General features: G+C 39.8%; 1 protein-coding gene across 2 annotated transcripts; it reads right to left on the bottom strand.

Moving 5' to 3' along the window:
• Window positions 1-701: 701 nt before the first annotated feature.
• On the bottom strand, window positions 702-27,790 carry LOC117534797 (zinc finger CCCH domain-containing protein 7B-like). 2 transcript variants are annotated; one of them, XM_034199029.1, is made up of 23 exons: window positions 27,559-27,790; window positions 26,695-26,762; window positions 26,538-26,574; window positions 22,878-23,075; window positions 17,929-18,087; window positions 17,316-17,396; window positions 16,501-16,560; window positions 16,097-16,151; window positions 15,808-15,980; window positions 14,153-14,675; window positions 12,365-12,426; window positions 12,179-12,281; window positions 10,570-10,728; window positions 9,811-10,025; window positions 8,114-8,214; window positions 7,648-7,829; window positions 6,771-6,856; window positions 6,364-6,512; window positions 3,356-3,461; window positions 3,061-3,169; window positions 2,428-2,564; window positions 2,159-2,328; window positions 702-1,555 (listed from the first exon to the last, which is right to left on the bottom strand). In XM_034199029.1, the coding sequence occupies exons 2-23, from the start codon at window positions 26,751-26,753 to the stop codon at window positions 1,375-1,377; spliced, it is 3,105 nt and encodes a 1,034-aa protein (XP_034054920.1). In that variant the 5' UTR covers window positions 26,754-26,762; window positions 27,559-27,790; the 3' UTR covers window positions 702-1,374. The 2 variants fall into 2 exon arrangements, with proteins under 2 accessions (XP_034054920.1, XP_034054912.1); XM_034199021.1 differs by lacking the exon at window positions 27,559-27,790 and adding an exon at window positions 27,339-27,470.
• Between the last annotated feature and the right edge of the window lie 191 nt (window positions 27,791-27,981).

Raw genomic sequence — 27,981 nt, forward strand, 5'->3', positions numbered from 1 at the left:
CGCAAAAAGTATTTTCTTGCAATATAATATGCATGTTTTGTTTGTTTTTATTAGCATTTCCAGTATAGTTAATATCTATTTTGCATGTTTATTAATTCAAACTAATTGTTTTTAGGGTGTTCATCTGTCAGCCTGTGGTGCATTTCTGTTGAATAAACTAATAAATAAATCAACCTGCCCCATATGTTTCTTCCTACTTTGCTACTGTGGATTTGCACAGTTGCACATATACTTTATATGTTTATCTTATATTTGATAATTATTTTTTATATACATGCTGTTTTATACAGTCTTACCATATTATTTTGTTATTTCAATGTAAACTGTTATTATTCCTGTGTGCTCTCTCCTGCCCTATGCTCGGTTTCCTTTGTGTCTTATTGTCGTTGCTGCCTCGCCCATTGAATTGTCCTACAGTGATTAATAAAAGGTTTATTTGATCTAATCTTAAATCCGAATCTTTAGCTAAATAACTTGTAACAAAAAATGCATTTGGTGAAAAAAGTACAAGATTGCTCCTGTACTTCTACTCCGTATACAGTTCGGATTACCATCACATAAAAATACATGGTTGACCATGTTAACCAGGGTGACCCGGTTGTGTGAGTACTTGTCTCTGTTACTTTCCACCACTGGTAGCAATACCACACTGAAAATATTCAATGCATTACAAGTTAATAGTTCACAGGTCTAACAAAAGAAACAGTGCAACATAACGTTTATTTTTCATTTACTTGAAACATCTTGTCAGTCCCAGAGTTAGGGTTAGATTCATCAATGTTGCAACACCAGACTGTGCCGATGGTTAGTTTGAACCACAATAACAAACACATTAAAACACTAAATCAAAATTATACAACCCAAAAACACGTGTTGGTTTTGTTACATGGCTTTATTGAGACTTTGATACACATAATCTCCCAGTCTGAACGCACTCTTGATAATAAAACTCCCTTTATTAACAGGACACAACATAAGGGACAATAACTAAACAACTCAACACATTTGTGTGAATTTCACATTAGTTTGAGCAAAGAAAAGGCTGCATGTATGGATATGATCCTTTTTGAATATTCTGGTGTGTGTTTGTATCTGCTGTGTCGTTTTTACAGTGGCACCAATATGAGCCTTACTTCACAGCACTTTCTTTACTGATGTTTGATTGAACAGACACGCGCAAAAGTGGCTCTCAAAACAGGGATAAGAAACATCTAAAAATAAAATATTTACCATTTTGAAATTAAGGGGTTTATGGCATGTTTGAAAGGCTCTTCTGGCAGTGCCATTTTTAACACTGATAGTTTGATTTGGTCATGTTGAATAAAAAGACAGGCTAGTTTGGCAGTTAAGGCTCATAACGTGAAATAGATCTACTCAGTCCTGAAGTAGAAAGTTGAACTTCCCGAAGTCAAACTCGTCGGGCATGACTAGCATGTCTTCTCTGGCTTTGGCTAGCTTCTGCCGCAGGAAGTCCCGCCTCTCGGTCCACTCCTGCAGCTCCTGCATGCTGTGGGCGAAGTCGCAGCTCACGCCTTCAGGACAGCCACCATCCAACCTGTCAAACATGAACATCACAAGCTGTAAACATCGACTAAATACACACTTCTAAAGTTGATTATTTACACTTCAAGCAGACACAGCGACATTAGCACTCATTTGAAACCAAAAATCAATAATTAATCTTCTTTAAAGAGGCCCTATTATGCTTTTTGGGGTTTTCCCTTTCATGTAAATGGTCTGCAAAGGCTAAAATCCCTGTGTTCCCTGCTGAGGGAGTTTCTCTCCCACACACTCCCCCTCCTCCCTGCCTGAAACACCTCCATTGGACTCCTTCGTTTACTTCCATAACATAGTGAAAGGACTAAATAACACTTGTGCTTCTATTTAGATCTTTAAGCTATTGACCAATCACAACAGAGCCGGCCAGCTAACCAATCAGAGCAGACTGGGCTCTGGTTTCAGACAGAGGGTGAAGAGAGGTGCTGCAGTACAGGCAGTATGAGAAAAATGCATGTAAACATCTCACAGTAGAGACACTAAATATATATGAATATGAACCTGAAAATGAGCATTAGATGGCTTTTTTAAGTATAAGATCTGAATACTTCTTCCACCAATGGGTCCAATTCAAAAACTGATCCAGGGTCAGTGGTCTTACTTGGGGCAGAGGTCAAAGCAGGGTCCAGGGAAGCGGTAGTTCCAGGTCAGAGCCTCCTCTTCTCCCTCGCAGCTGAACACTCTGTCTTTGTGCTTCTCAGACGAGATGTGCTGCTGCCACTGCCGCTCGCCGTTACTATGCCGACCACACAGACGGCAGTACAAGCCAGTCTGAAACACAAAGAGGAGGAACCATCGTCATGTGAAACACTCAACACGTGGACCTTTTTTTTTTTGGTGGCAATGCTCGAAAATCAAATGTGAACCCACCATTGGCTCAGCGTAGTCAGTCGGCATGACGATGTACTTTTCCTCTGAAGTGGACTGAGTGAACGCGGCTCCGTTTGCTTGGTGGTTGTTGGCAGTTAATGACAGCCACATGTCGTACATCTGTTGCATGTCGTGCACTACAGGTACAAATACACAGATCTGTGGTCACTTTGAGGATGTTCAGTGGGAAGCAGACAACAAATCAAGGCCCAAAGGAATGATCGGGCACAATGCTATTTAAATGAGATAAGAAATTATAGTTACACACGTTTTCAGCAAACATTTGGACCACTTATCTTAAGTCAGTCAAAATGAAAAACTAAGTTAAAAGCAATTTCTATTATCTATTCAGTTTTAACTATATAGTCTCCAAGACATTCCCAAATTGTAATAGTAGTCTTCTGCTTGCTGCTAGCTCTTCCAAGCTACATTAGCGACTACTAGCACAACATATCAAAACTCAATGTGTTGTGGTAATGAAGGCAACAGGTATGTAAAATAAGGAGGAATGCAAGTAATAGAAAAATAATATCTCTGGTTTTGGGGAATTAAATGTTGATCTTTTTGTAAAAGTTCATGGTGAATCCAAAAATGTGATGAGTGCAATGCTAAAACACGACTTCAATAACTCACAATCGTTGTTCTTCATATACATCCACATGTCCTTCTCCTCCGGGCTGTGGGCAAAGGTGCATTTCCCGGTGTAGTTGCATTTCTTTTTCTCCAAAATCTGGGTACATATCTGCCAGGAGGAAATGTAATGCTGTTAAAACCACATCACAATGTGCAGATCAAACTTTCAGGAGAAACCACAAAGACAGGCTAAATTGCAAAATCGCACCAGATAAAAGACAAGAAATGCTAGAAAGATTGGGAAAGACCCCTGCTAAAGTACTTGTTGTAGTAAAAAGCATAATGGCAGACCTACATCATAATATACAGGGAAGTTCTTGGCATGTGGCAGCGGTCGGATCTCGACCCATTTACTTCTCTCCAAAGACTTCACCAGCAGGACGCTTCTCTCTCTAGACCACCTGAAGATGAAGAGACCAAAAGAACAGTGTTTTGTACTTCAAAAAATTAAAAAAAGATTGTGTAAATATACAAAGTTAGTTGTTATCTACGGAAGAGGATTAAGGCCTGGTGATTTTTTCTTTTTTTTTTAGATCTGACCAAAATAGATTTTATTTTTTAGTTCTGAGATTAAAGTAAAGTTTTTATTTTTGTCACATCCCAAATTACTTTTCTCATGTGGCTCTAATCCTCTTCCATATTTCTCCAATGCTAACATCTGCTGCATTTAGGAGAAATCTATGGCCACAAATTCACTTAAAGGTAGGGTAGGTAATTCACTTCAGAAACACTTTGTTATATTCCATGGAATGCTCTTCAGGCGGGGTAAGAAGGTAAGAATGGAGAAACCAGCTCGAGTGCGCTAGAATTTGAAAGTACGCAGCGGAAAATAATCTGCCCTTTCTGTTGGAGAAAATGCAAGTTGTCTCCTCTTATGGGTTTTAATGCACTGACACTGTGTGTGACTTTGCAGCTGCCTCTTCTGAGATAGGAGAAGGCAGGGCATAATTCATGTTGAGAGGAAGCATTCTTCTTGTCTCCTCACTTCGTCGAGGGGCAAAGAGCAACAGTGGCCCGAAGGAAGTATGTGACTTTCCAGAGATGTCCCGACACCAATCCGATTTACGACTTTGTTGTTACCTCCTCACTTTAGACTATACAAGCTTGATGTTTTTTCCTGCTCCTTGGAGCAGCATACATCAGGTGTGTGAGTTGAGCCATATCCTTTGTAAGTGACTTAACTCTGCTCCTTCTTGCAAGAATAAATTAGTACCTGACTATTGATTCTCAACCCGGTGTTGAGTGATATTTTCCTAACATAATTGGTCCTTCGAGCCGGATCCAAGACCTAATTTCTTCTCCGGATAACGAGCTTGATAACGAGCCTGATATCGTGCGCACGGGGGGGGGGGGGGGGGGGTCACGGACTCTTGGAAAAGAGTCTCGTTTCATTTAAAGAGGCAATTCGGAAAATAGGGGGGCCAGGTTTCGCTGGAGAGGAGAGGAGTGACGGATCCTTGAACTACCGACCCGGGGAGAGAACGTCAATACAGGAATCGTTTTGGTTTCAAAACCTTGGTTCGCGGAGGATACCAAAAAAAGTCCTAGAAAGACAGGTAAACTTAGCTAAAGTACTTTAAAATACGTAGTTTGTGGGTAAACTATAGGGCATTTTTACTTAGTTTTGGGGAAAACTATGGGAGTTTTATAGTTCGAGGTTCGACTATGGGGCATTTTTACTTAGTTTTGGGGAAAACTATGGGAGTTTTATAGTTCCAAAGTGGACTGTAAGACAATTTTTTCTTAGTTTTGGTAAAACTATTGAGTTTTATAGTTCGAGGTTAGACTATAGGGCATTTTTACTTAGTTTTGGGGATAACTATGTGATTTAACTCTGCTCCTTCTTGCAAGAATAAAGTATAACCTGATTATTGATTCTCAACCTGGTGTCGAGTGATATTTTGTTGTAATTTAGGAAGTACAAGGAGAAGAGATTATTTAAAAAATGGACAGATTATAAGTAAAAGACTGGTTAGAAATGGAAATAAGAGAAGGTTGTAGAAGGCTGAAGAGAAAAGAGAACCGATGGATAAAGAAGACTGATATAGATGGACAAGGCAAGATATTAAACTTCCTGTCGAAGTTGATGTGATATCTTGCTCAGAAGGATTATTTGTATTACCAAAAAGCTTATTTCGATATGCAGCTATATTGAGCCATGACCACGGCTCAACAGTGGGGATGGTAGACATAATACAAAAAGATATTCACAGTCTTTGGCTTCACTAACTAGTCTAAAAAAAATTGTTTAGCATGTTCTGTGTGTGCACAGTATAACCCTCAGGGACAGTTTAGACCAAAGAGTGGTCAAATACCTGAGCCCCAGTATCCATTTCAGCACATTTGCATGGATTTCATTGAACTGAATAAATGTGAAGGAATTAAATATTGCCTAACAATCATTGATATGTACTCAAAATGGATTGAAGCGTTCCCAACAAGAAATCCAGATGCATTGACAGTTGCTAAAGCACTGACAAATCACATAATCCTACGTTTTGGGATTCTAGAGAAGATCTATAGCGATAATGGCACACACTTTGTAAATAAAGTAATTCAGGATTTAACAGCCGTATTTGGAATACAGTTAAAACGTCATTGTTCTTATCATCCACAGTCAGCAGGATTGATAGAAAGAAATAATGGCACGGTAAAAGCAAAACTAAAGATGATGGCTGAGACAGGGAAAACATGGATGAGATGTTTAGCACCAGTGATGCTAAGCATGCACATCCTACCGAGTGCTAGAGGGCTGTCACCTTTTGAAATGTTATATGGAAGACCATATTATCTGCCTGAGTTAAAACCATTTGTAAGAGAGGACGAAAGTATGAGTGAAAACACAGCAGAATATATGGCAAACATGTTAAGAAGAAAAGAGATCACAAATGTTGTCCCCTCTGCACAGGAAATACCTGACTCCAAGCAGACAGTGAAACCAGGAGAGGGTGCTCACCAGGGTAAAGAGGAAGACCTGGCACTCGCCCAAGTGGGAGGGTCCCTACCAAGTACTCCTGTCTACACCGACTGCAGTTCGAGTGGCAGAGAGACCAACTTATCTCGTGCCCTCATTAGTCATGTGTGCGTTCGTGTGTGTTGGAGGAAGGGCTCTGTAAGGAAGTCTGAAGGAAGGGGCAGATTTCTTTCGGCTGCGTGCTTTCAAATTCTAGCGCACTCGAGCTGGTTTCTTCATTCTTACCTACCCTGCCTTTAAATATGTATTTTTTAACTTTTCTTTCCACTGAAAAAGGACAAAGAAGCCCAAACTATTTTAATCTATGTCAATTCATTCTTTTTACTCACAGGTGCCTGGCCTTAGCGCTGCAGTACTTCAGGGCTTTGTCAGGTTCCCCGATGTGGCGGTCCGCCCAGCAGCGAGCACAGACAAACTTCATATTCATGTTCAGACTCTTCCCTCCTTTAGGTTTACCCCCAACGCCTCCAGAAGACAACTGTTCAAAATCAAATTATAAAGAATTTGAATGTGTGTCATTTAACTTTTCATCTGCTGCCCATATAAACAATTACACAAATTTGTATATGAAATGAAAATGTATAATTATGTAAGTTACACAAAATGAAAAATAGTTAGAAGACATTGATAAGACTAGCAGTGATTTGGTGACACTGTTAAAAAAAATGTAACACACCATTATACATGCAGGAGAAACACTATGTAGTTTCTATACAAATATATAGATATGTCTTACTCTATTTCCATTCTGTTCTCTTGAGATGTGCTCCTGCTTCTCAGCATACTTTGTGGATATTTTCACTATCTCCTCAGGGCTGATACCTGAATAACAGAAGCACACACATTGATAAAGTCAACATTCAATTAAAGAGAAACATCACAGGCTATTGCAACACAATGAAAAAGCTAACGCTAGGCTGTAAAGGAACTGCATCACGGTCACATGACTTCACGCCACCACCGCTAAGCTAAAGGTGGCTAATATTAGGCTATAAAGGAACTACAGCACGTCACCGCTAAGCTAAAGGCGGCTAATGTTGGGCTATAAAGGAACTACATCACGTCACATGACTTCACGCCACCACCGCTAAGCTAAAGGTGGCTAATGTTAGGCTATAAAGGAACTACAGCACGTCACCGCTAAGCTAAAGGCGGCTAATGTTGGGCTATAAAGGAACTACATCACGGTCACATGACTTCACGCCACCATTGCTAAGCTAAAGGTGGCTAATGTTAGGCTATAAAGGAACTACAGCACGTCACCGCTAAGCTAAAGGCGGCTAATGTTGGGCTATAAAGGAACTACATCACGGTCACATGACTTCACGTCACCACCGCTAAGCTAAAGGCAGCTAATGTTCGGTGAGATGACGCCTCATTTTTGTTAGCAATTGCATGTTTTAAGACACGTAAAAGCTTGACATTCACAAGTGGGGTATTTACGGCTGTATTTTATGACTTGGAACAAAAGAATCTCTTCAGCTTGTCTTAAACACAGATCTTATTTCACGCTTCTAATCCAAAACACACTCAAAGAACCCATTGACTTGCTGAAGGAACCTGGAAGTGCTAAAATGCTAACTCATTCCCTGCTTTAGGATTCATTCCTGCACCTGTGTCTCGCTGCACCATCCAGGTTTTGAGCTCTATGACGGAGTGGGCGTAGCAGCAGCCGTCCTCACGCTGGCAGCCGTAGCGGATGGCGTGGCGGCACAAATCCAAAGAGCACAGGATGCTGAGGGGCCGGACCTTTCTGTAGTTCACACTGTGGGTCCTCATCACAAACGCCAAGCATCTGACGGCACAGGAGAGAAGAAAAGCACGTTTTAAAAAGGTCCTCGGTTATACTGTTTTTGATCAATATATTATAGGTGTTTGGCTCGAAATACCAAACAGATCATTGCAGCATTACCCATAATCCCCTCTGTTTCAGCCCTGTTTCAAAAGTGCTGATTCTCTGTCTGTTACACATGTTGATGTTGAAGAGACATGAACAAGTGGATTTTGCTTAATAGGTGACCTTTAGTGAACAGAAACACAGCGTAAGATGAGGAGGAGATATGTTGTAAACTTGCTCACTTGTTGGCATCGAAGGTGTGGTGAGCGTCCAGGTTGGAGCAGGTGGTGCGATTGTCTCTGCAGCGATTACTGATGATCCTCGGTTTACCGTCATAGCATTCCTACAGAGACAAGACGACAAACAATACCAACAAAAGATGAGACAAAGAAATTATACAATAAAAAGCTGTTTATAATGTAATTCTTATGTTTCCAATATTGTGTTTTTAATACACAATATTGTGTTTTTATTACACAATACAACTACCCTCAGAAATAAGAGTTAATTGTAGAAATAAAAGTCAGTATATCATATAAATTCAATTAAATATTTCATATCACGATATTTACACACATTCCTATTCATCTAAACATGCTCATTGCTGTATTTTCCCATATATATATATATTTATATATATATTTGTGTCTAATTAGGTCAGTAGTCCCAACTCAACCACTATAAAAAAGGTAAACATACCTGATTCCATACAGAAAACTACAGAGATAATAGTACAAATGTTACTTACAGAAATAAAGGAAGATGTACAATATAAAAGACACACATGAATAAATAAATGACCGTGATTTTTTAAATTAATTACATTAAGCTTTATTTAATAAATGTTTTTGTATTTATTGTTTGATCAATACAATCCATTATGTATGATACAGAAGAATATACTGTATGCAGTATTAAAATATACTAGACAGCAAGATGTTTAAAACAAATACATAAATAATTCATACAAAAATAAATAAATATATATATATAATTAGGTTAAACCAGGGGTATCCAAACTACGGCCCGGGGGCCAAATGCAGCCCGCGGGCCATTTTGAATCGGCCCTCAGCAAGTTAAAAAAGTATAATGGAATATGGCCCACAAATGAAACGTGTGCTGGTCTTATATTGTACTTCTTAACTATATATGTGTTAATAAGACCACTTTTCAAATACATTCAGTCAATTAAAGTTGGAACCATTTTCTAACATATCTTAGTTGATAAGAAAAAAGCCCAATAACTTATTTCCATAACAAGCTTGAAATACACCCTTCCTATTTCTCCTTATTATAATCAATGTGAGGCTTCTGTTGTAAGGGATGAGCTGCCAACACTCACGAGCATCATTCACCTACTTTTGATTGATTTTGCTGACTTATAAACGGGGCGAAGCCTGCGAGCTAGTTCAGGCAGTCAACTCGAGCACCAATGATACATTAACACGTGACGCACCTCGCCCCTCTTACAACCAACCAAACACATTCTCCTAAACATGCCGCTCTATTGAAGCTGCCAGGTCTGCCTGCCTCTGCCTCGCTATGCTGCCACTGCTTTGTTCACTTGGTATTGATGCGTTCATGTTCCTGCTGCTATGTTTCATGCTGCTGCTCGCCTGCCCCACCACCTGTAGGCTCGGGGGATAGTTATCTAATCATCACTCAATGTTCTTTGTAAATCTGTGGAGTGATGAGGCCGAGCCTATACGCCAAACTCAAACTATATGCTGCTTCTAATACATGTTAAAGAAACACGTGAGTTGTCTGACTGAATTGAACTTATGAGGCAGTATACCTCTAGTGAGTGGCCCAACCCTTCGTATATTTTTCTGTATGGACCCCCCTGGGTTAAACAGATATAAGAAGAGATCCGAAACTATGTCTGTACCATAAAAATGATAAAATGTAATAATAATATAATGAGCAAAAGGGCACTGACCTGACAGAGGAACACGAACACGCCCTTGTTCTCCTTCAGAAGGTGCAGGATGCTATCCACGGGGTCCAGTTTTAAACGTTCCGTCTCAAACAGCAGCTGTCTGTCCAGCGTCCCCTTCCTCTCTTCCGTCCAAACGTTGATCTCTAGCCGGTTGTAGGCAAACGTGCAGTCCTCTCCGAATTTACATCTGCCCAAATCCCCGGAGCTCAGCAGTTCTGAAAAGTAAAAAAAAAAAAACTCATTTCAGTCAGACAACTCACGTGTTTCTTTAACATGTATTAGAAGCAGCATATAGTTGAGTTTGGCGTCTAGGCTCGGCCTCATCACTCCACAGATATACAAAGAACATTGAGTGATGATTAGATAACTATCCCCCGAGCCTACAGGTGGAGCTGGGGTGGTGGGGGCAGCAGCGACATGAAACACAGCAGTCCTGTGACTAGTCCTCAATTTGTCTTTGTTAAAATGCTGATTTTGACGAACCATAGACACTGAACTAAAGCGTAATTTGGTAGATACAAATTTGAAGAATGGGAAATACAAATACTGAATTACACACACAGGTTTAAATGTAATACATGGCTTGTAAGAATTTGGCTTAACGTGATTTGTGCAATTCAGCATCATTATCCTATTAATTCTAATACACCACTATATTTATAGAGACACGCACAAATCGCTACACACATTTTAGTTTAAATACAACAACAATGAATGCCAAGAGATGAGAACTGATCCATCTGATTTTGAGATGCTTACCTCTGCAGAGTACAAACGGCCCCTTGAAGGAACAGTTGGGGATCTGTCTCACTCTGGTCCACTCTGAAGGAGGGTCGGTTCTTCGTCGACACAACAACATGTTTCCTTTGCAGCTGTGGACCAGGTCCGGCTTGTGAACAAATGAATAAATGCTCTGACCTGAAAACAAAAATATTCAATAGGTCAGAAAAAAGCAGGGGCACAAAGAGAGACATGTGTGACCGGCTGTATCAGAATCAGTCACATCGACCCAGAAACACATTGAGTTACACACACTGATAAAGCTTTCCAATGATATGCTTCTTGTGTCCAAATATTTCAAATAACATGCTGACTGTTATATAGACAGGATCATGAGAAAAGGGCCCTCATGTTTGTTTGTTTAAGTAAAGGATCTCATTTTCACCACTGACAATAAGTGCATTAAAACAAAAGCAGGAATCCCTCAGGTACATCAGGGTTTCAATAAGCATTCATACCATTGTTTTTTTCCTTCTATATAATTATCATAGTAGTACATCATAATCTTGTTATTAGTTGATTCATATTTATAGGAACCTGCAACGTAACTGTTAACTAAAGCTGTCAGATCAAAGTAATTAGGACCATTTTTGCCTCCAAAATACTATTGGGGTTGTAGTATGAAGTAGCGTGAAATGGAAATACTCAAGTACCTCAAAGTTGTACTTAAGAACAGAACTTGAGTAAATGCAACTATTTACTTTCCACAACTGCTCAATGTAAGTCCCTTTACAGACTGTTGCGATCTTACGCATAGATAGTGACGAAGAACACTATAAAAAGGCTTTCACATAGTCAGGGTTCACTTTATCACCAATGATTTTCAATGACTTTTCCATGACTTCTCCATTGACCAAAAACATTACTCTTTCTCAGCGTTGTATCTACCACTGAAAATTGTTTATTTTAACATGGAACAGGAAAATAAGTTCTGAAACATGTCGTGCCGATCTAAAACAAATCCAATAGTAGGCTTACTAGCTTCTACACGCTAAAGCAACTCAAATCTCTCACCAGCAAAATACCTCGTCAGTTAAATGCCATTTTACGTTTCATTACTATACAGTATTTATTATCATTATAGTATTACTATTTCGGCGATTAGATCAAATATAAATTATATTTGATGCAACTTTAGTTACATTTCCATGACTTTTCCAAAACTTGGGGAAAAATATTGTTTTCCATAACTTTCCCAGGGCCTGGAATTAGCATTTTGAATTTCCATGACTCTTCCAGGTTTTTAATGACCGTAAGAACCCTGTGTACTGTGCAATATATACACTTTTTGGGCAATTTTACCGTGCAACAACCATGATCATTTTAATGTACACATTTTTTTTTTTAAGTATCTCAAACCCTAATATGTACATGTACCTATTTAAAAGCTGCCACTTATTTGTCTTTATCTGTATTTTCTCGTAACATGCTACTCTATTATTGCTTGATCTGTTATGTCTCTTTTTCTGTGACGTTGTAAATGTCCCCGCTGCTGGACTAATAAAGGAATTGTGTTTCTGATTCGGTTAAAAGCATCAGCTAAATAACATTGAATGTATTGTAGTTTAAGAGAAGAACATGGACGTACCTCTCTGAGGGAAACAGGCGGTGCAGGCCTGCAAGAACTCGTGGGTGGAGGATAACGGGTGAGTGACTGCAAGCTGCGGGGGGGTTTTCTTCTCCTTGGTTGCCTTGGTAAGAATAAGATTTAAGTTAATACCGACAAAACGGACAACAAGAGATCAGGAAACACAAGCCAGATAAGAAGTCTTACTTTGGAGGTATTCTTTTGAGATCGCATCACTGGAGCTGCAGCAGTCTGAGAGCCTGAGATACCTGAAGACAAAACAAGTTAGAATAATATGAACATGTGTTATATATGGGTTAAAACCTGTGCAAACACTAGCATGATCTTTTAATAAAAGTAGAGCAATTCTATCTATCAAGGGAAAATTCCCATAAACCCCAGAATAAAAAAAATGGGGAAACCTCAGAGTGCAACGGATGAACGGACATGCAATATAGAATAAGCGATATAATAAATGTATCTTTAATTATCTTTTTTTTATCCTTGAATTTTGGAAATTAATACGTTATGAAAAATGTAAAGAGAATAAAATAATGATAATTTAAAAATAAATTATAAAATGTTTACTTTAATGAATGAATTTTTTTAATCTGATATTTTTCATGCTGAACAAGACGATGCATGTAAACAAAAAAAAGATCACTCGTCAACTGGTCTGCCACCTGCTGCCTTTCCCTTTAAAAAAAGACCAGGGGCTTCATTTATAAAGCCTTGCGTAGGATTCACGTGGGAAGGTTGCTTAGGTAGGACAAAGCAAATAAATAGGCACAGACATTTTCCGATTGATAACTGTAACGGCGTAGAACGCACAATCAACTCTAAATGCGGCTTAGCTTTTACGGACTTCACGTAACGCCCATATTTGCCTATAAATAGTCAAAGAAACGCCCCGTATTAATATTCATTCTGACTGACTGCATGAAGAAGATCGCAGGAAATGACGACAGAACAGCTAAAAAAGACATCTCACACCGTGTCAGATTTTGGTTCTAATGGGGAGGTGGAGATAAATCATATTGTTTGGTGGATGCAGTTTGAACCAGAGTAGCAGCATGGAGGTGCGAGTGGTCCGAAAAAAGTTCATGACAAACCTTCCTCGGGCAGTGTGTGTGCCGGGGACAGGAGACCCCCCCCCATGATGAGAAACTGTAAGATCGGGGGATCCCTGCGGAGTAGAGTCAATTCATTTTCATTTTTTTATTTGGTGGTTTGTGTTCCAGCGTCTCCACTGCAGCCTGTGCGTCTTAAACCCCCCCCTCCCGCAGCAACTGACTCTATCCACCACTTAAATGAAATAAAACTAATGTGTTGAGTTATATCAGCTGCCAAATATATGGTGTTCTTAGTTTCCATACCTCCTGTGTTTTACGAGCGACTTATCAAGTTTTAGAAAACGGCATAAAACACGATTAAACGTGATAGTATATAAAACCATGCTCGTATCTACAACCTATAGAAAAGCAAAACGGCCTCAGTTTAGACGTAATTCTGTCCTCCTGCTTACCGCATCATTTATGAGAATACATGTCTTAACATTAAGACAACATATTCGAGGTGGTTTTTAATAACATATCCGTATATTTATTTCTCCAAGTTAGGTTTTTGTGTGCACTGAGGAGTCTCAAACAGGCGTTTGTTTAATCATTTTAAGATTGGCTTCAATCCATTTTTGCGAATTAATTCTTCATATATGATAAATGAGGTAACGTTTTATTTATGGTATTATTTCCACATATTTCTCTCCATTCTTCCTTCTGCCGGTGTCGCAGTTTCTCGTCTCTCCCGTTTTGTGCGTAGTGCGTACGCATGGGTCAGAGTTTGCGTTTAGGACCGCACATTTTCCCGTCAAGTTTGTTTTTATAAATCGCAAACATTGCTTAGAAACTGGCGTACGCCATCTTTTGAGCGTACGCACCGTTTATAAATGAGGCCCCAGGTGTTTGCCAATAAAAACAACAAGTTAATCATAATCACCGGTGGAGCTGAAATCGGAGAGCGTGTCCAGGCCTGCCGCCCCGAAGGAGACTGGTGGAAAAATGGGCGTAACACCTTCACCCGAGGGAAAAAAATCCAAGGCATCCAGAGAGTCGAGATCCTCCACGGCACTCTGACCTCCTGAAACACAAACGGACTCTGGAGGATCCAGTTCATCCAGCAGATCGTCCAGAGACTTCTCCCCTGCCTCCACTTTACAGATGGACTCATTCCCAGCAGCAACGTTATCCAAGAAGTCATCCAGGCAATCCAGATCATCCAGACCATCCAGCGCCGCGGAGGGCAACGGCAACTCTGGAGAAATGCTAATCCCAAAGGTCAAGTCTGGATGATGCAGGGCGTCCAGGGCGTCCAGGGCCCCAGTGTTGGTGCTGATGACCCCGCAGAAGGAGTCCAGGGAGTTGAGCTCGCTGACGGAGGAGCTGAAGAAGGCCGGGGGAAGCTGAGGGGTGGGAGCGGGAAGGATGAAAGGGGGGGCTGTGAATACTGCCTGGGTGAGGGTCTGTAAAACATGGAAGAATGAAACTGGAGTCATGATGGGTGAAACAAAGGGGAATGGGCGGATTGATGTAAAGAACTATGAACAAAGTGTCCCAATGGCTCGATTTGGAGGTCGCATTTGAAGGTTTAAAAAAAGAAAAGAAAATGTTTTACTGTTTTTCATTTTTGTTACAATAATGACCAGACAAACAATATGAAAGCAGACAGGGTCATCCTGGGTAAAGATAAATGCTTACTATGTTGTAGAAAATATTATACATAATATACATACAATACGTACTTGCACACACATCTATACAATCGTATACACATTTTATCTCCTTAGATCAGGGGTGTCAAACTCAATTTCATCCCGGGCCACATCAGCATTATGGTTGCACTCAAAGGGCCGGTTGTAATTTTAATGATATATAAATATACATTTGTAAATATATAATATATATTAAATAATGTATTATATTACATTGTTGGCCCTGCATTGGATTATTATCAGTTCTGGTAATATCTTCCCAAATAACTACGTCTGAAAGCAGAAGTCTAGGACAAATAATTGAAAGTAAATATTCAACAATTACACCAATTGTATTGTATATTATATTCTTTGCAAGCTCTTGCGGGCCACATAAAATTAGGTCGCGGGCCAGATTTTGCCCCCGGGCCTTGAGTTTGACACCCCTGCCTTAGATGCTCCAACAGTATGTGCATACGTGTAGAGATATTTAGATATGTAGGGCTAACAAAGGCAGGGTTACATCACACTATCAGGGTCTTTCGGCCACTTTGTCCATGATTGACCTTTCGCATTTGAAGGTTTTGATGTATTATGGCGTTCATGTTCTATCAATAGTGACATGAGACTAGACACAGCCTAATATCTTGGGTATTGGTACATCCTGAGTGTTGTCTTTTCATGGTTTTTAAGGCTGCACGAATAAAAAGCAAATCTGGAAGCATTCGTGAATATCTTTCCAACCGTTACAACTTTTAGAAAAAGCTGCAACTTTCAGCCAGAGTGTCATTCGGTCATTTTCGGATAGCCTGCTGATGAAGTTGTTTTCTGCACTATTCCATATTGTGATTTCGATAACATTTTGATTATTAGTACATCCCATTGCAGCAGAATCAGGTTTTACCTCAGTCGGGGCCTGCTCCTCAGGGAAGCCGTCGAGCAGGCTGTCCAGGTCGTCTCCCATCAGCTCTGTGTCATCTAGACTGTCGAGCATTTCAGGAAATGAGGCGACCGCAGGTTGTCTGAAGCTGGGAGCTCGGGAGGGAACGGAGGACTGAGGCATGCTGGGAAAACTGACTGAAGAGAAGAAAGAGGGGCAATTAATTAGATCTTACTTGTAATTGATTTTGTACCATTATTTCAAGAATTTGACAGAGGATTCATTCTGATCAAGTCAAATCCAGAATTCCCACCTGGTGCGCAGCCACTCAGAGGATTCAAACCATTTCCTACATGAGCACTGGGTACCTGAGCGGCATAAAAACAATATAATATAGGTACAATTAAAACAGATAAAATGGGTTGTGGACAATATCATATTTTTTACCAGGGGAGAAATTCGGTTTTCTGACAGTTGAATACAATTAAATAAAAATGTTTCATTAGCAAGAAGAAGAAAAAAGAAAAGAAAAAAAGCATAAAATAAAATGACAGTATTTATATAAAACAAAAAGAAATTAGGAAAAGTGCAATAAAAAGGACAAATAAAACCAGTATCATCTATGAGGTTTTCAAATGTATAAAAAATGTAAACGTTTGGGGTTTTGAGCCGTGTAGGAATAATTTTCATTAAATCTAATGTTGGAGAGGAACTTGCCTTGATGGCTTCAACAGTCGTGTTTCCGTTTGTGACCGCTCTCTCGATGAGTCCGCCTTCCTGGAGGAGAAACAACAACACACTGGATATGAGAGACAGCAAATACAGAAAAATGTGCATTATGTCTGCGTTAGAGCAAGGGGAAGATGCCAGGACACAACTAAATGAATCCCCTTATCGGAGATTTTCTCCACTGTAGGAACCATTTCTTTAACACTTTTGGATGCCAATAGCCCCCTGCATTGCATATTTAATCAAAGAGGGTTCGGCATCAATGTGATAAAATACCTTCATCCAAAATTATATTGCTTATTGTTATATTAACATTAACGAGGAGGCGGCTGTGGCTCAGTGGATAGAGTGCTTCGAATCAGGGGGTGAAAACTTTGGGGCGGTGGTGGCGAAGTCGATAGGGACTTGGCTTGGCAACTGGAAGGTCACCAGTTCAAGTCCCGGCAAGACCAAGTGCTACCGAGGTGTCCCTGAGCAAGGCACCGTTCCCTACACTGCTCCCCGGGCGCTGTTCAAAATGGCAGCACACTGCTCCTAACACTAGGATGGGTCAAATGCAGAGAAACAATTTCCCCACGGGGATTAATAAAGTATATCAAATAAAGGTAACAAGTTCGAGTCCCACTGCAGCATGTCGTTGTGTCCCTGGGCAAGACACTTCACCCCAAATTGCTCCTGTGGGGATTGTCCACAGTACTGAATGTAATATTACATTTAATCAAAGTCCCAACCACTGCATCCTCTACAATTTCCAATGATTCATTTGCTTTTCATATTGGAAGAAATCTAAACCGTAATCTAACCTTTGCAGCCACATATGGTTTCCGGTTCTTCAGTTTGAGATGGATGGCCAGCTCCTGAGCGAGCTCATTCACCTGTTGGTCCTGTGAGGAGGTAAACAGAAAGATAACAAATCAATACATTTTGCAAGGTTCATGTAACAAATGCTAAGAAAAGACACATTTAAAGCTACAGCTGGTTAATATATTAAAGATAACTGTCATATTTTAGCAACTGTCTCTCTATCCTGATGCATGAGACAGAAAATCATTGATAAATAAAGTAATGTTCTTCTGCCTCTTTAAAACTCCCAAATGGCATTTGCAGGACTCCACTGCACCGAAGGGAAACAACCAATCAGAGCCAAGCTGTCAACTATTGCTCCTAAACTCGTGTCAAACAGGTTAAATATGACCAAAGATTCTGTTACTGCATTGCCTATTTTTTACTTTCAATGTTTTTAGAAACACATTTTAGTGTAACATTTAGCTGTAGATCTGAATGTGCTCAAGGCGGTGCTTTGTTTTGCTCATTGCATAGAGCATTTCACTTCAAGAGACACCGTCTGATTTTTTTAATTAAAGTCATTTGCTTCGACTGATTAGTGTCCACTTTCACTGGCAGTCCTATCTTTACCAGTCTGTTGATCAGCAGGCAGTCTGTGGTGCAGTTGTACGCCTCCTTGTACTTCCGGAGCTCCTTCAGACAAAGGGCCTTCCTGAACAGGGCCCTGCGGCTTTCCTTACACACCGTCAGAGCTTGGTCGCAGTCCTTCACGCCCCGCTCATATTCCCCCTGTGGGAGAAGAGAGATAAAGTAAAAGAACAGGGTTAAAAGTGTCAGAATCAGATCAATATTTTTTAGTTTTAAAGAGAAGCTTTGTGGTTTAGGTGTGAGCAGTGGCAGCTCCAGGGTATGGCTGGGGTAGGCTACAGCCATACCAAGAAATGACTTAGCCCCACCATGAAAAATGATGTTAAAGTAAGCAAATTAAAATAAATAATAAGCAAAATGCTAAAGGTGTGGAAATTCTCTGGTGTTATAATATCAGCGCGGCCACGGTCAGATCAAAATGCCTCCGAATGCAATTGAATAGCCCTACAGCCAATCAGAGCAGCGAAACGGTGGGTCACGCATTACTGATTGAGATCACTCAGATCTGCCACGAAGACACGTTGTGCCTCTCCACCTCTGTCCTCTATCTCCTAGGGTCAAAGTTCATATGGCCAGGGATTACTTTGAGCGATATGCGCCGGCCCGTGCCTTACCTTGGACTTCTACACAACTGCTCGGGTCTTGATAGATTGGGTGGGGAAGTTCAGGAGATATTTCAACAATACCCTGGGCGGGGTGGCGCAATGGGCTGTGCGTGTGATCATCAGGTCAGGGGGCGTTGGGGGACTCCAGTTCGAAACCCTCCTCCGCCACCACTGCGTCAGGCCGTTGTGTCCTTGGGCAAGGTGTTGTTACAGGAAGTCCCGACGGAGAATAATTTTGCGGTAGAACTACTCTTTATACATCCATGAAATCAACACGTAATGAAATAAGACCCCACGGTTTGATGATTGGTAGGTGTGTGGGCTGTCTTTCATTTTGACACACAGAACAATGGGGGCTATCCACCCTTATCCACAATGTAAAGTAATTCACAGCCTCTTCCCTCTTCTCTCTGTGAGGAGCAGCAGGTTCAGCTTTCAGAACAAAGTGTCAACTCTTTCGCCTGTGGGGAAATTGCAGGATTGGCTCCAGGTCGCCCTTTTTTATTTACTACAAGACAAATGTGCCTTTTTGTTTCATACAGTTCAATTTGGATTGATGACCATCATCAGTTTAAACTTGTTTAAAAAGCATACTGTAGTTCTGTGAAGGGATATAATCTGCCTTGCATGGCACAAACAATGTTGAGGATGTGGGTTTATTCCCATGGACCACATTTACTGAAAATGTATGCACTGTACTTTTTACATTACATTACATTTAGCTGACGCTTTTATCCAAAGCGACTTACAATAAGTGCGTTCGACCAACAAAATACAAATTTGAAGAAAACAGAATCATATAAGTACATCAGGTTTCATAGAGCCAAACATTTCAAGTGCTACTCAACTGGCTTTAGATAAGCCAGTCCTTTATTAGTATAAAAGTGCTTCGTTAATAGTTCTATCGCTCGAAGTGGAGTCGAAAGAGATGAGTTTTCAGTTTGAGCCGGAAGATGTGCAAGCTATCTGCTGTCCTGATGTCAATGGGGAGCTCATTCCACCATCTTGGAGCTAGGACAGCAAACCCACGTGTTTTCGCCGATGGGAACTTGGGTCCCCCTCGCAGCGAGGGTGCAGCGAGTCGTTTGGCTGATGCAGAGCGTAGTGCACGCGCTGGGGTGTACGGTTTAACCATGTCCTGGATGTATGAAGGGCCAGATCCATTCGCAGCATGGTAAGCAAGTACCAGTGTCTTGAAGTGGATTCTAGCAGTTACCGGAAGCCAGTGAAGGGAGCGGAGGAGTGGCGTGGTGTGGGAACATTTAGGAAGGTTGAAGACCAGACGAGCCGCTGCATTCTGGGTGAGCTGCAGAGGTCGGATGGCACATGCAGGTAGACCAGCCAGGAGGGAGTTGCAGTAGTCTAGGCGTGAGATGACGAGAGCCTGGACCAGAACCTACTTCACTTTACTTAAAAGTGGATGCTGAGAAGCATACAGTATATTACTGCACTTTTTTTGGTATTATATCTTTGGGTCGCGATTTATTGACGAAGGAAAAAAGTGGGTCCTCCTGAGGCTTGACCAGTTGAGAACCACTGGTTTAACTCACACCTGTTGCTCTCGATGTCATTTTGCACGAGACAGGGAAATAATCTAAGCCTCACGCGTGGCGTTTCACTGTCAAGGGGGCGATATAGCGTGTATGTATTTACATTGCAAATACTGACTTGAGCCCCACCACTGTATGGGTTAGCCGGCCCTACCATAGATTACCCAACACAAATACTCAAGGACAGAAATGCTTCCTTTGGTGGAATTATTTTACTGAGTTTATAGTCTATTATTGTTTTGTACATTATCTGAAGTTTACATTTACAGATAACTTCATTGTGCTTTGCCTGAAGAGCCCTAAAAAAGGCAGTTAAATATTATTTGTCAGTTAAAATATATCAGAGATTTGGGGATTGTTATTCCCAATTCCAGGTCTGAATTCCAGCTCCACTTGCTTGGAACAGTCTTCAGCAATAATTGAAACTGAGCAATCTCATACCTCTGCATGTTTTTAAAACTAGGCTAAATGAAATGCTCGTTGATACTATGGGCACATGTAAATGTCTATAACTATGTAAATGTATCCTGTAAATATAATGTATGATTAGGGTTGGGAACCGAAACTCGGTTCCAGATGAGAACCGATAAGAAAATGCCGGGTACCGGGTACCCATACAAAATACACAATTTCGGTTCTGCTTAACGGTTCCTAAACGCGGTAGACCCTGTATTCCAGCGGGTCCGTCTGCACCGCGGTGCTGCGGTGACCCGGTGGAATACAGAACGGCCGGTCGTCAGCGGGCCGTTGACGGCCGGCTCGGTACGCTGACGGCCGGCACCGCCCTTCATTTTTTTAAACTGCATCATGTAAGTTGCGCTGACAGGCGACAGAGGTCCACAGTTGCCCCGCAGCGATGCTCCCCCGCCCTCCCGTAGACATTTCACGAGCTCAGTCACTTCATAACACCAAAGATAGGTCGCGGTAAACACTCTGAAGTGAGGCTCCACTACACTAAAAAAGAAAAAGAAAAGGCAAAGTGTAATGCCTGTTAATAGCTTGCCACAGGCATAGCTCAGTTAAAATAAAGCACAGCTATTGTGCAATACATTTGTATTGCATGTATATTTTTTAGTAACAATTTCAGTTAAAGCTTTTAAGAATAAATATATTTTTGTTATCTAAACGTTTGACCTCTTTATTTTACAATTTTGGAATCGAAACGGGGAATCGATAAGAACCGGAATCGATAAGCAGAACCGGAATCGAAATCGGAATCGATACATTTCAAACGATACCCATCCCTATGTATGATGTCCTTTATTGTTTTATGTTTCATGTGGAACCTATTTGCTGCAGGTCTCCCTTGAAAAAGAGATCTATGATCTCAATGGGACCAATCTGGTTAAATAAAGGTTTGAAATGAAAGTGTACATTGAAAATGTATCTTTTTTCAATTGAATCAGATGAGAACTGAGCACATGCCGTCGGCTGTACCGCCTCCAGAAAAGGACCAGCATCTTTTTTCCGAGTGTTCAGCCGTTTTTGTGCGGCCGCTCAACTAAAACATTATGAAAACATTTCAACTTCCTAGAAAAGCGCTGTTGACGTCGCTCTAGAAATGGGATGAAAAGCTGTTTTTTTCACAACAAAGACCTTAAAGCCCGTTTGTTGGAGCAGACCAGCTGGGTGCTGCTGCCGGTGAGTGTGTGACTTTTATTGTCCTCCTCCGTCATTTTATGGGTGTCAACAAACTCATTCATAAAGTGTGATAACAAGAATCTTCTCATTATATATATATATATATATATATATATATATATATATATATATATTATATAGTGAAACAATTATTGTGAAAAAATATATAGTAGCATAAACAGATGACAAAATCCATGCTAGTCAGTCTTGCAACAGCGGTGAAACGTTATTGACATATCGTTGTCATATCAGCACCCTGCCATCACCTTTCTGATAGAAAAAGGCGCTACATGCATGGACATGGGCCCTGGGTTGTATTCTAAGTAAATATTAAATGGACGACATTCTTATAGCACTTATTCAAACTTTACAAGTCAACATTCACCCACATTCATTCAGAGATAGAGGCTGCCATACACCTGATTACACAAAGACTCACACACACACACTCATACACACTGTTGGCCTTGGGCTTAGATATGTTACCCAAGGACACTTTGATATGTAGACTGCGGCATTGGATGACTGATTGACCTCCTGAGCCACAGCTGGACTTTCCCATAATAAAGTAGACATCATTCATAAAGAGGAATATATATTTCTGATAGGAAGCTGTCTTGGATTAACCGCTACACTTAAATTATTAAGATGTTAAATAAAAGTTGAAGCAAGTTTAAAAATCACGTTATTTAATGTTATCTATAAAACACATTATACACATTTTCTTTAGAGTGTACTAATGGTTACTACTGACTGCTACTTCAACACCTTTATATGTTCATTATTAAAAGATGCTACTCTTTGTTTTACCCAGGATGTCTACATCTTTTAGCACATGCTTGCCTCTTTATTTAAAATGTTAGTCTACTGTTTTTATTTTGCCTTTTATCAACACTGTCCTCTTTGGTGTAATGCTGTAAATAAAGGACTTCTGATACGGATTAAACCTGTCATTACTGTGGGTTGATGCATTTTCATCTGTCTCCCCAACTGATTGACTAACACACAGATCAGACTTGGGTGTGGAGACGCGTTTGTCACAAGCCTTAGTCATAGCTGCACACATTTCACAACAACACACTTCGTCTTCACAAGTTTCTACACAACTGAAATTCAGGGACCAGCTGTTTCTCACCTTGCTGTGGTGGGCAGCAGCCCGGTTCACATAAAGACTCTCCAGCAAAACCTCGGGGATCTGGATCTCCTCGGCTTCAGCGTAGCTCGAGACGTTCAAGGCTTCACTGAACTGTCTCACCGCCTGCTCCCAGTCGTCGTCCCTGAAGAAGGCGTTGCCCTCATCCAGCAGATTGCACACCAACTTGGTGAGGAAGTCCTAGAGGAAAGGAAAGAAGGAGATATCATGCTGGTGGCGTGTCTTAAAAACAATGGGTCATATCATGAAGTAGAGTAGTCACAACACTTTCAACACCATGTTCTTTATTTTGTTTATATATGCTGTGTGCAGCAGTTAAAAACAAAATGGTTTAATTAATGATTTTATAGTCTAGGAATTGGTACAGTCTACATCTAGTTATCACAATGACTTCTATAATACAATAACGGTCACTATTTTTGCATGCTTCCCAGGGCTGCACAATCAATCTAAATGTTATCAAAATCGGAATATGGGCTGGTTAAAAAATGTAATTGTGAATGCAGAATAAGTTTTTTTAATTTATTTATAGAAGGACCATGCATACAAAAACATTAATCTCAGCAAAGAGAAGAGATGCAATATGCCAGATTATAGCTAATAGCTAATTTCCATCTGTGGAAAGTGTTTAAAAACATTTTGAATTAAGTATTGTGGAGGAATCCTAAACCACAAATCATAGCCTGCAGACTTCTTAAAAGACAAGAAAGGCATCACAACACAATGAAAATTATAAATCCTTCCTTTATCGTGACTCAAATTTGCAAAATCTGATTTAAAAAACTCGGAGTGAGGTAATTTTTGTTTACTAATCTTGCTGCCCTAATGCTTAAATATACCCATTAGCACACACAAACAACAAAGAACAGCTCAGGATAACAGGAAGGTGATTAATTGAGCAAGTATTTAGTAATTCACCAGGTCAGGCAATAGGCCTGTGACAAACAGCCAAAAAGGGCTTTAGTTTTCGAGATACCGCTCCCGGAGTTAGGACAACCCCCAGACGGCCAGCCTTTATTTTTAGTTTGGGGTGTCTAACTTTATATATCAATTTCACCACTTTTGCAGTAAAATATTTGTATACAACAATCCATTTCATGTATGGGAGGCCTTAGAGATGAGGAAAAAGTAAGTTGTGTTTTGTCCTAACTCCGGGAGGGGTATCTCAAAAATGTTGGGGCCATTGTCACTAGCCTACAAGGTCAGTGGATCATCAAAGTAACTTTGATTCATAGTCCCTAGGCCATTTACAAAATTTGGTGGCAATCCATCAAATCACTTAAAAACAAGACCGTTAGAGTGGTGCTAGAGGAAATAATGTAGGATTCATCCTCTGGAGACATGCACAATGTAAGCCTAACTATTCAGTAGTTGTTGGTTGCAACACTTTCAAAGTAAGTATTGGGAGATTAACTTTTAATTCCAAATTCCAAATACTGGTTGTAGTGATGGTGTTGAAAGTAAAGATATATATGTGAAGGAAACTATATTCTTAAGAGGGACTGATGAAAATGAAATTATTGACCCAGTTAAAAAACTTAAGAGTAAAAGGTCTACAGACTGTCATGATATTGACATGTATACAGTTAAAAACATTATTGAATGTATAGCCAAACCACTAACTCACATCTGTAATCAGTCAATACAAACCGGTGTATTTCCAAATAAAATGAAAACTGCTAAAGTCATACCAATACATACATCTGGAGATAAACATGTACTGTCAAACTATAGACCAATTTCATTGCTCTCACAGTTTTCTAAAATACTGGAAAAAATCTACTATACAAGACTAAATGACTTCATCACCAAACATAACATACTCTATGAACAACAATATGGTTTCAGAGCAAACAAAACTACATCATTTGCAGTTATAGAATTTATGGAATACATTACTAAGGCAATAGAAAAGAAAGAATATGCAATAGGGATATTTCTGGACCTTAAAAAAAGCATTTGACACGGTTGACCATGAATTATTAATTAAAAAACTACAGAGATATAGCATTAGAGGTGTTGCACTATCATGGCTATCCAGCTACCTACATAACAGGGAACAGTACGTTGAACTACAACGCCATAAATCACAACTACTGCAGGTTACATATGGGGTGCCTCAGGGCTCAGTCTTGGGGCCATTACTATTTATTCTGTATATTAACAATATATGTGAAGTATCAAAAATGATTAAAACCATTCTTTTTGCAGACGACACAAGTCTACTCTGCTGTGGGGACGATTTAGAACAGCTATTGGTCACAATGGAGAAGGAACTGAGCAGGATGAAGATCTGGTTTGACCAAAATAAATTAACATTGAACGCAAGCAAAACCAAACTCATAATATTTGGGAATCGATCGACCAATACAGAGAAGAAACTCACTATAAATGGCGTCCAATTAGAAAGAGTATCGGAAATAAAATTCCTTGGAGTAATCATAGACAATAAATTAAGCTGGAAACCACATATAAGATATATCAAAGCCAAAATGTCCAAATCAATAGCAATTCTGAATAAAGCCAAATACCTAATTAATCAAGCTTCTTTGTTTATGCTGTACTGCTCCTTCATACTTCCATACATGATGTATTGTGTGGAAGTTTGGGGGAACACATATAAAACAAATACACATCCTATCTTCATCCTGCAAAAAAGAGCCATACGAGTTATACATAAAACTACCTACAGAGAACAATTGTTCATCAAACTAAAAACACTAAAACTACAAGACCTGGTTGACTATAAAACTATTCAAATTATGTTCAAAGCCGCAAATCAACAATTACCTCATAATATCCAGGGATTTTTCACACGGAGAGAAAGCATGCACATGTTGAGAGGAAACTGCATTTTCAAAAAACCACCCGTACGAACAAATGCCAAACTTCATTGCATCTCATCCAAAGGTGTTAGTCTGTGGAATAACTGTAATGATGCACAAGTCTATCTAAACTGAAAGTATTATTTAGGAGCCAAATCATTAATGGTTATGAACAGGACCTGTAAAATCCCATTTGTTGTTATTTCTTGTAATTGTAAAAGTAATTTCTTTCTGATTGTTTTGTAAAAAAACAAATTAACAAGACAAACATGTCGCTGATGACGATGACCTAATATTTTATTTATAAGAAAAATATATGTTAGAGGGGGTAGGACCAGAAAAGTTTTTTTAAGCTTCTTCTTGCCCCTGTTGAACATGACAGAGACCATCTGAGAATTTTTATTATTTATTTATATTTTTTTGTACTTTGTTATAATTATTAATTTGAGTGAGAAAAAAAAAAAAAAAAGGAAAAAAGAGAATATATATATATATATATATTATTGTTGTATGTTTTTGTTTCTGACATGTTCAATAAACTGACTAAAAAAAAACTTGAAAAGGATTTGACGAGTGGGCAAAGTATGTGAGAATAGGTCCTTGATTTGTATGCAGCCAAGAATGGACGGAAAAATGGGAGGAAACGATAGACAGAGGAATATCAAGGGAGAAACGAAACAGAAACCTAACGGGGTTGGGGTTGTGACTGAGTTATGGCCAAGTGACTGTAGATCATAACAAGCATACATCCCACATTGTAAAAGGGTAGTGACATAGGGAAAATACATAACATTGTGTTCATAGTAACAACTGGTACCTGGTATCCATCCGGCTCTGGATACGCTAGTGAAGACCTAGAAAACAAGCAAATATTAGTTTAGAAACGTACTGGCTGGGTTATGAGCAAAGGCATGAGTCATTCAGGGGAACGGTAGGTTTCACTTTCCGTCACTGAAAAGTTGTAAACATCTTACTGTATGAAAGTCAGGGCTTTGGTTATCTCCTCCTGGCGTTTCTGTCTGGCAGGGTCCATGCTTGTTCCCTGGAGAGAAGACAAACAGACACAAATAGATTGTAACAAAGCATGACTGTGATAAGGCCCATCAAAAATAAGCCTTTAATTTCCTCGAAGAGCAAAAACAAAACAACAATGTCAAATTATGCAAAGACAACCATCGAGCCTGTCTTCATGTTCATTCAGTATTTAAATACAGAGGTGGGAGAAGTGCTCTGATCTTGTACTTAAGTAAAAGTAGAAGTAACAGAGTGTAGGTTACAAGTAAAAGTTCTGTAATCAAAATGTAACTCAAGTAAAAGTACAAAAGTGTTAGCACCAAAATAAAACGTAATGCACCAAAAGTAAAAGTACACATTATGTAGATTGGTCCATTTCAGAATGATATACATCATATGTTTTGATTATAATTATTGATGCAGTAATGTGTTTATCAAAGCTGGGAATCTAGTTAAATTACTTTGAATGCTGCAGGGTATTGGAATTTAATCCAGGTGTAACAAGTCATATTAAGTGTTCTCTATATTTCACATTATTAACCCATATCTGAAAAGTAACTAACGGTATTAAATACATGTAGTGGAGTAAAAGTACAATATTTACCTCTGAATTGTACTGGAGTAGAAGTACACAATAGCAAAAAACTGAAATACTCAAGTCAAGCACAAGGCACTCAAAAAGTGCATTCAAGCGCAGTACTTGAGTAAATGTCCTCACATTACACCACTGTTTTAAAAAATGCACAAACATCTAGCATGCAAGCCCCCTGACTCCCGCATGCGTCCCTGCCTATCGTGGCGTGAGTGACTTCCGACACACCTACCTGATGAAGCGAGGAAGTGCATTGGACTGAAGTTAAGTTTAAAAGCGTGCCATTTAATCTCCAAATAGGCGGAAAGACGGAGACACTTCTTGAGGATATATTAGTCGAGCTGACGCTGAGAAACAGCCAGCCGAGAAGGAAGACACCCGCCGAACCTCCGTGTCTGACTTGATAAGTTTCGCTTTCCAGCAACACCAATGTTATCTTCTTCTTCTTCTTTAGTGTTTATTGGCGGTTGGCAGACCAACTTGTAGGTGCATTACCGCCACCAACTGGACTGGAGTGTGGACAAGAGACCATGCAGAAAATAATAAACAAAACAAACAAAACAAAGAACCAAAACTCTAGATTATTTTAAATGTATCAATTTCTCTTAGAAACGGCCCTGATAGCGACAAGTCATGGAATTTTGCTTTCTTCAGT

The sequence above is a fragment of the Gymnodraco acuticeps genome, unplaced genomic scaffold (assembly GCF_902827175.1).
Source record: "Gymnodraco acuticeps unplaced genomic scaffold, fGymAcu1.1, whole genome shotgun sequence".
Classification (NCBI taxonomy): domain Eukaryota; kingdom Metazoa; phylum Chordata; class Actinopteri; order Perciformes; family Bathydraconidae; genus Gymnodraco; species Gymnodraco acuticeps.

Bases quoted from the DNA above. Each gene is read 5' to 3' on its own strand.
- LOC117534797 (XM_034199029.1), bottom strand. From the start codon at position 26,753: ATGGACCCTGCCAGACAGAAACGCCAGGAGGAGATAACCAAAGCCCTG. The intron at 12,282-12,364 runs GTAAGACTTCTT...ATTCTTACCAAG, and splicing joins CTCAAAAGAATACCTCCAAA to GCAACCAAGGAGAAGAAAAC. The intron at 10,026-10,569 runs GTAAGCATCTCA...TTTACTTTTCAG, and splicing joins GCCGTTTGTACTCTGCAGAG to AACTGCTGAGCTCCGGGGAT.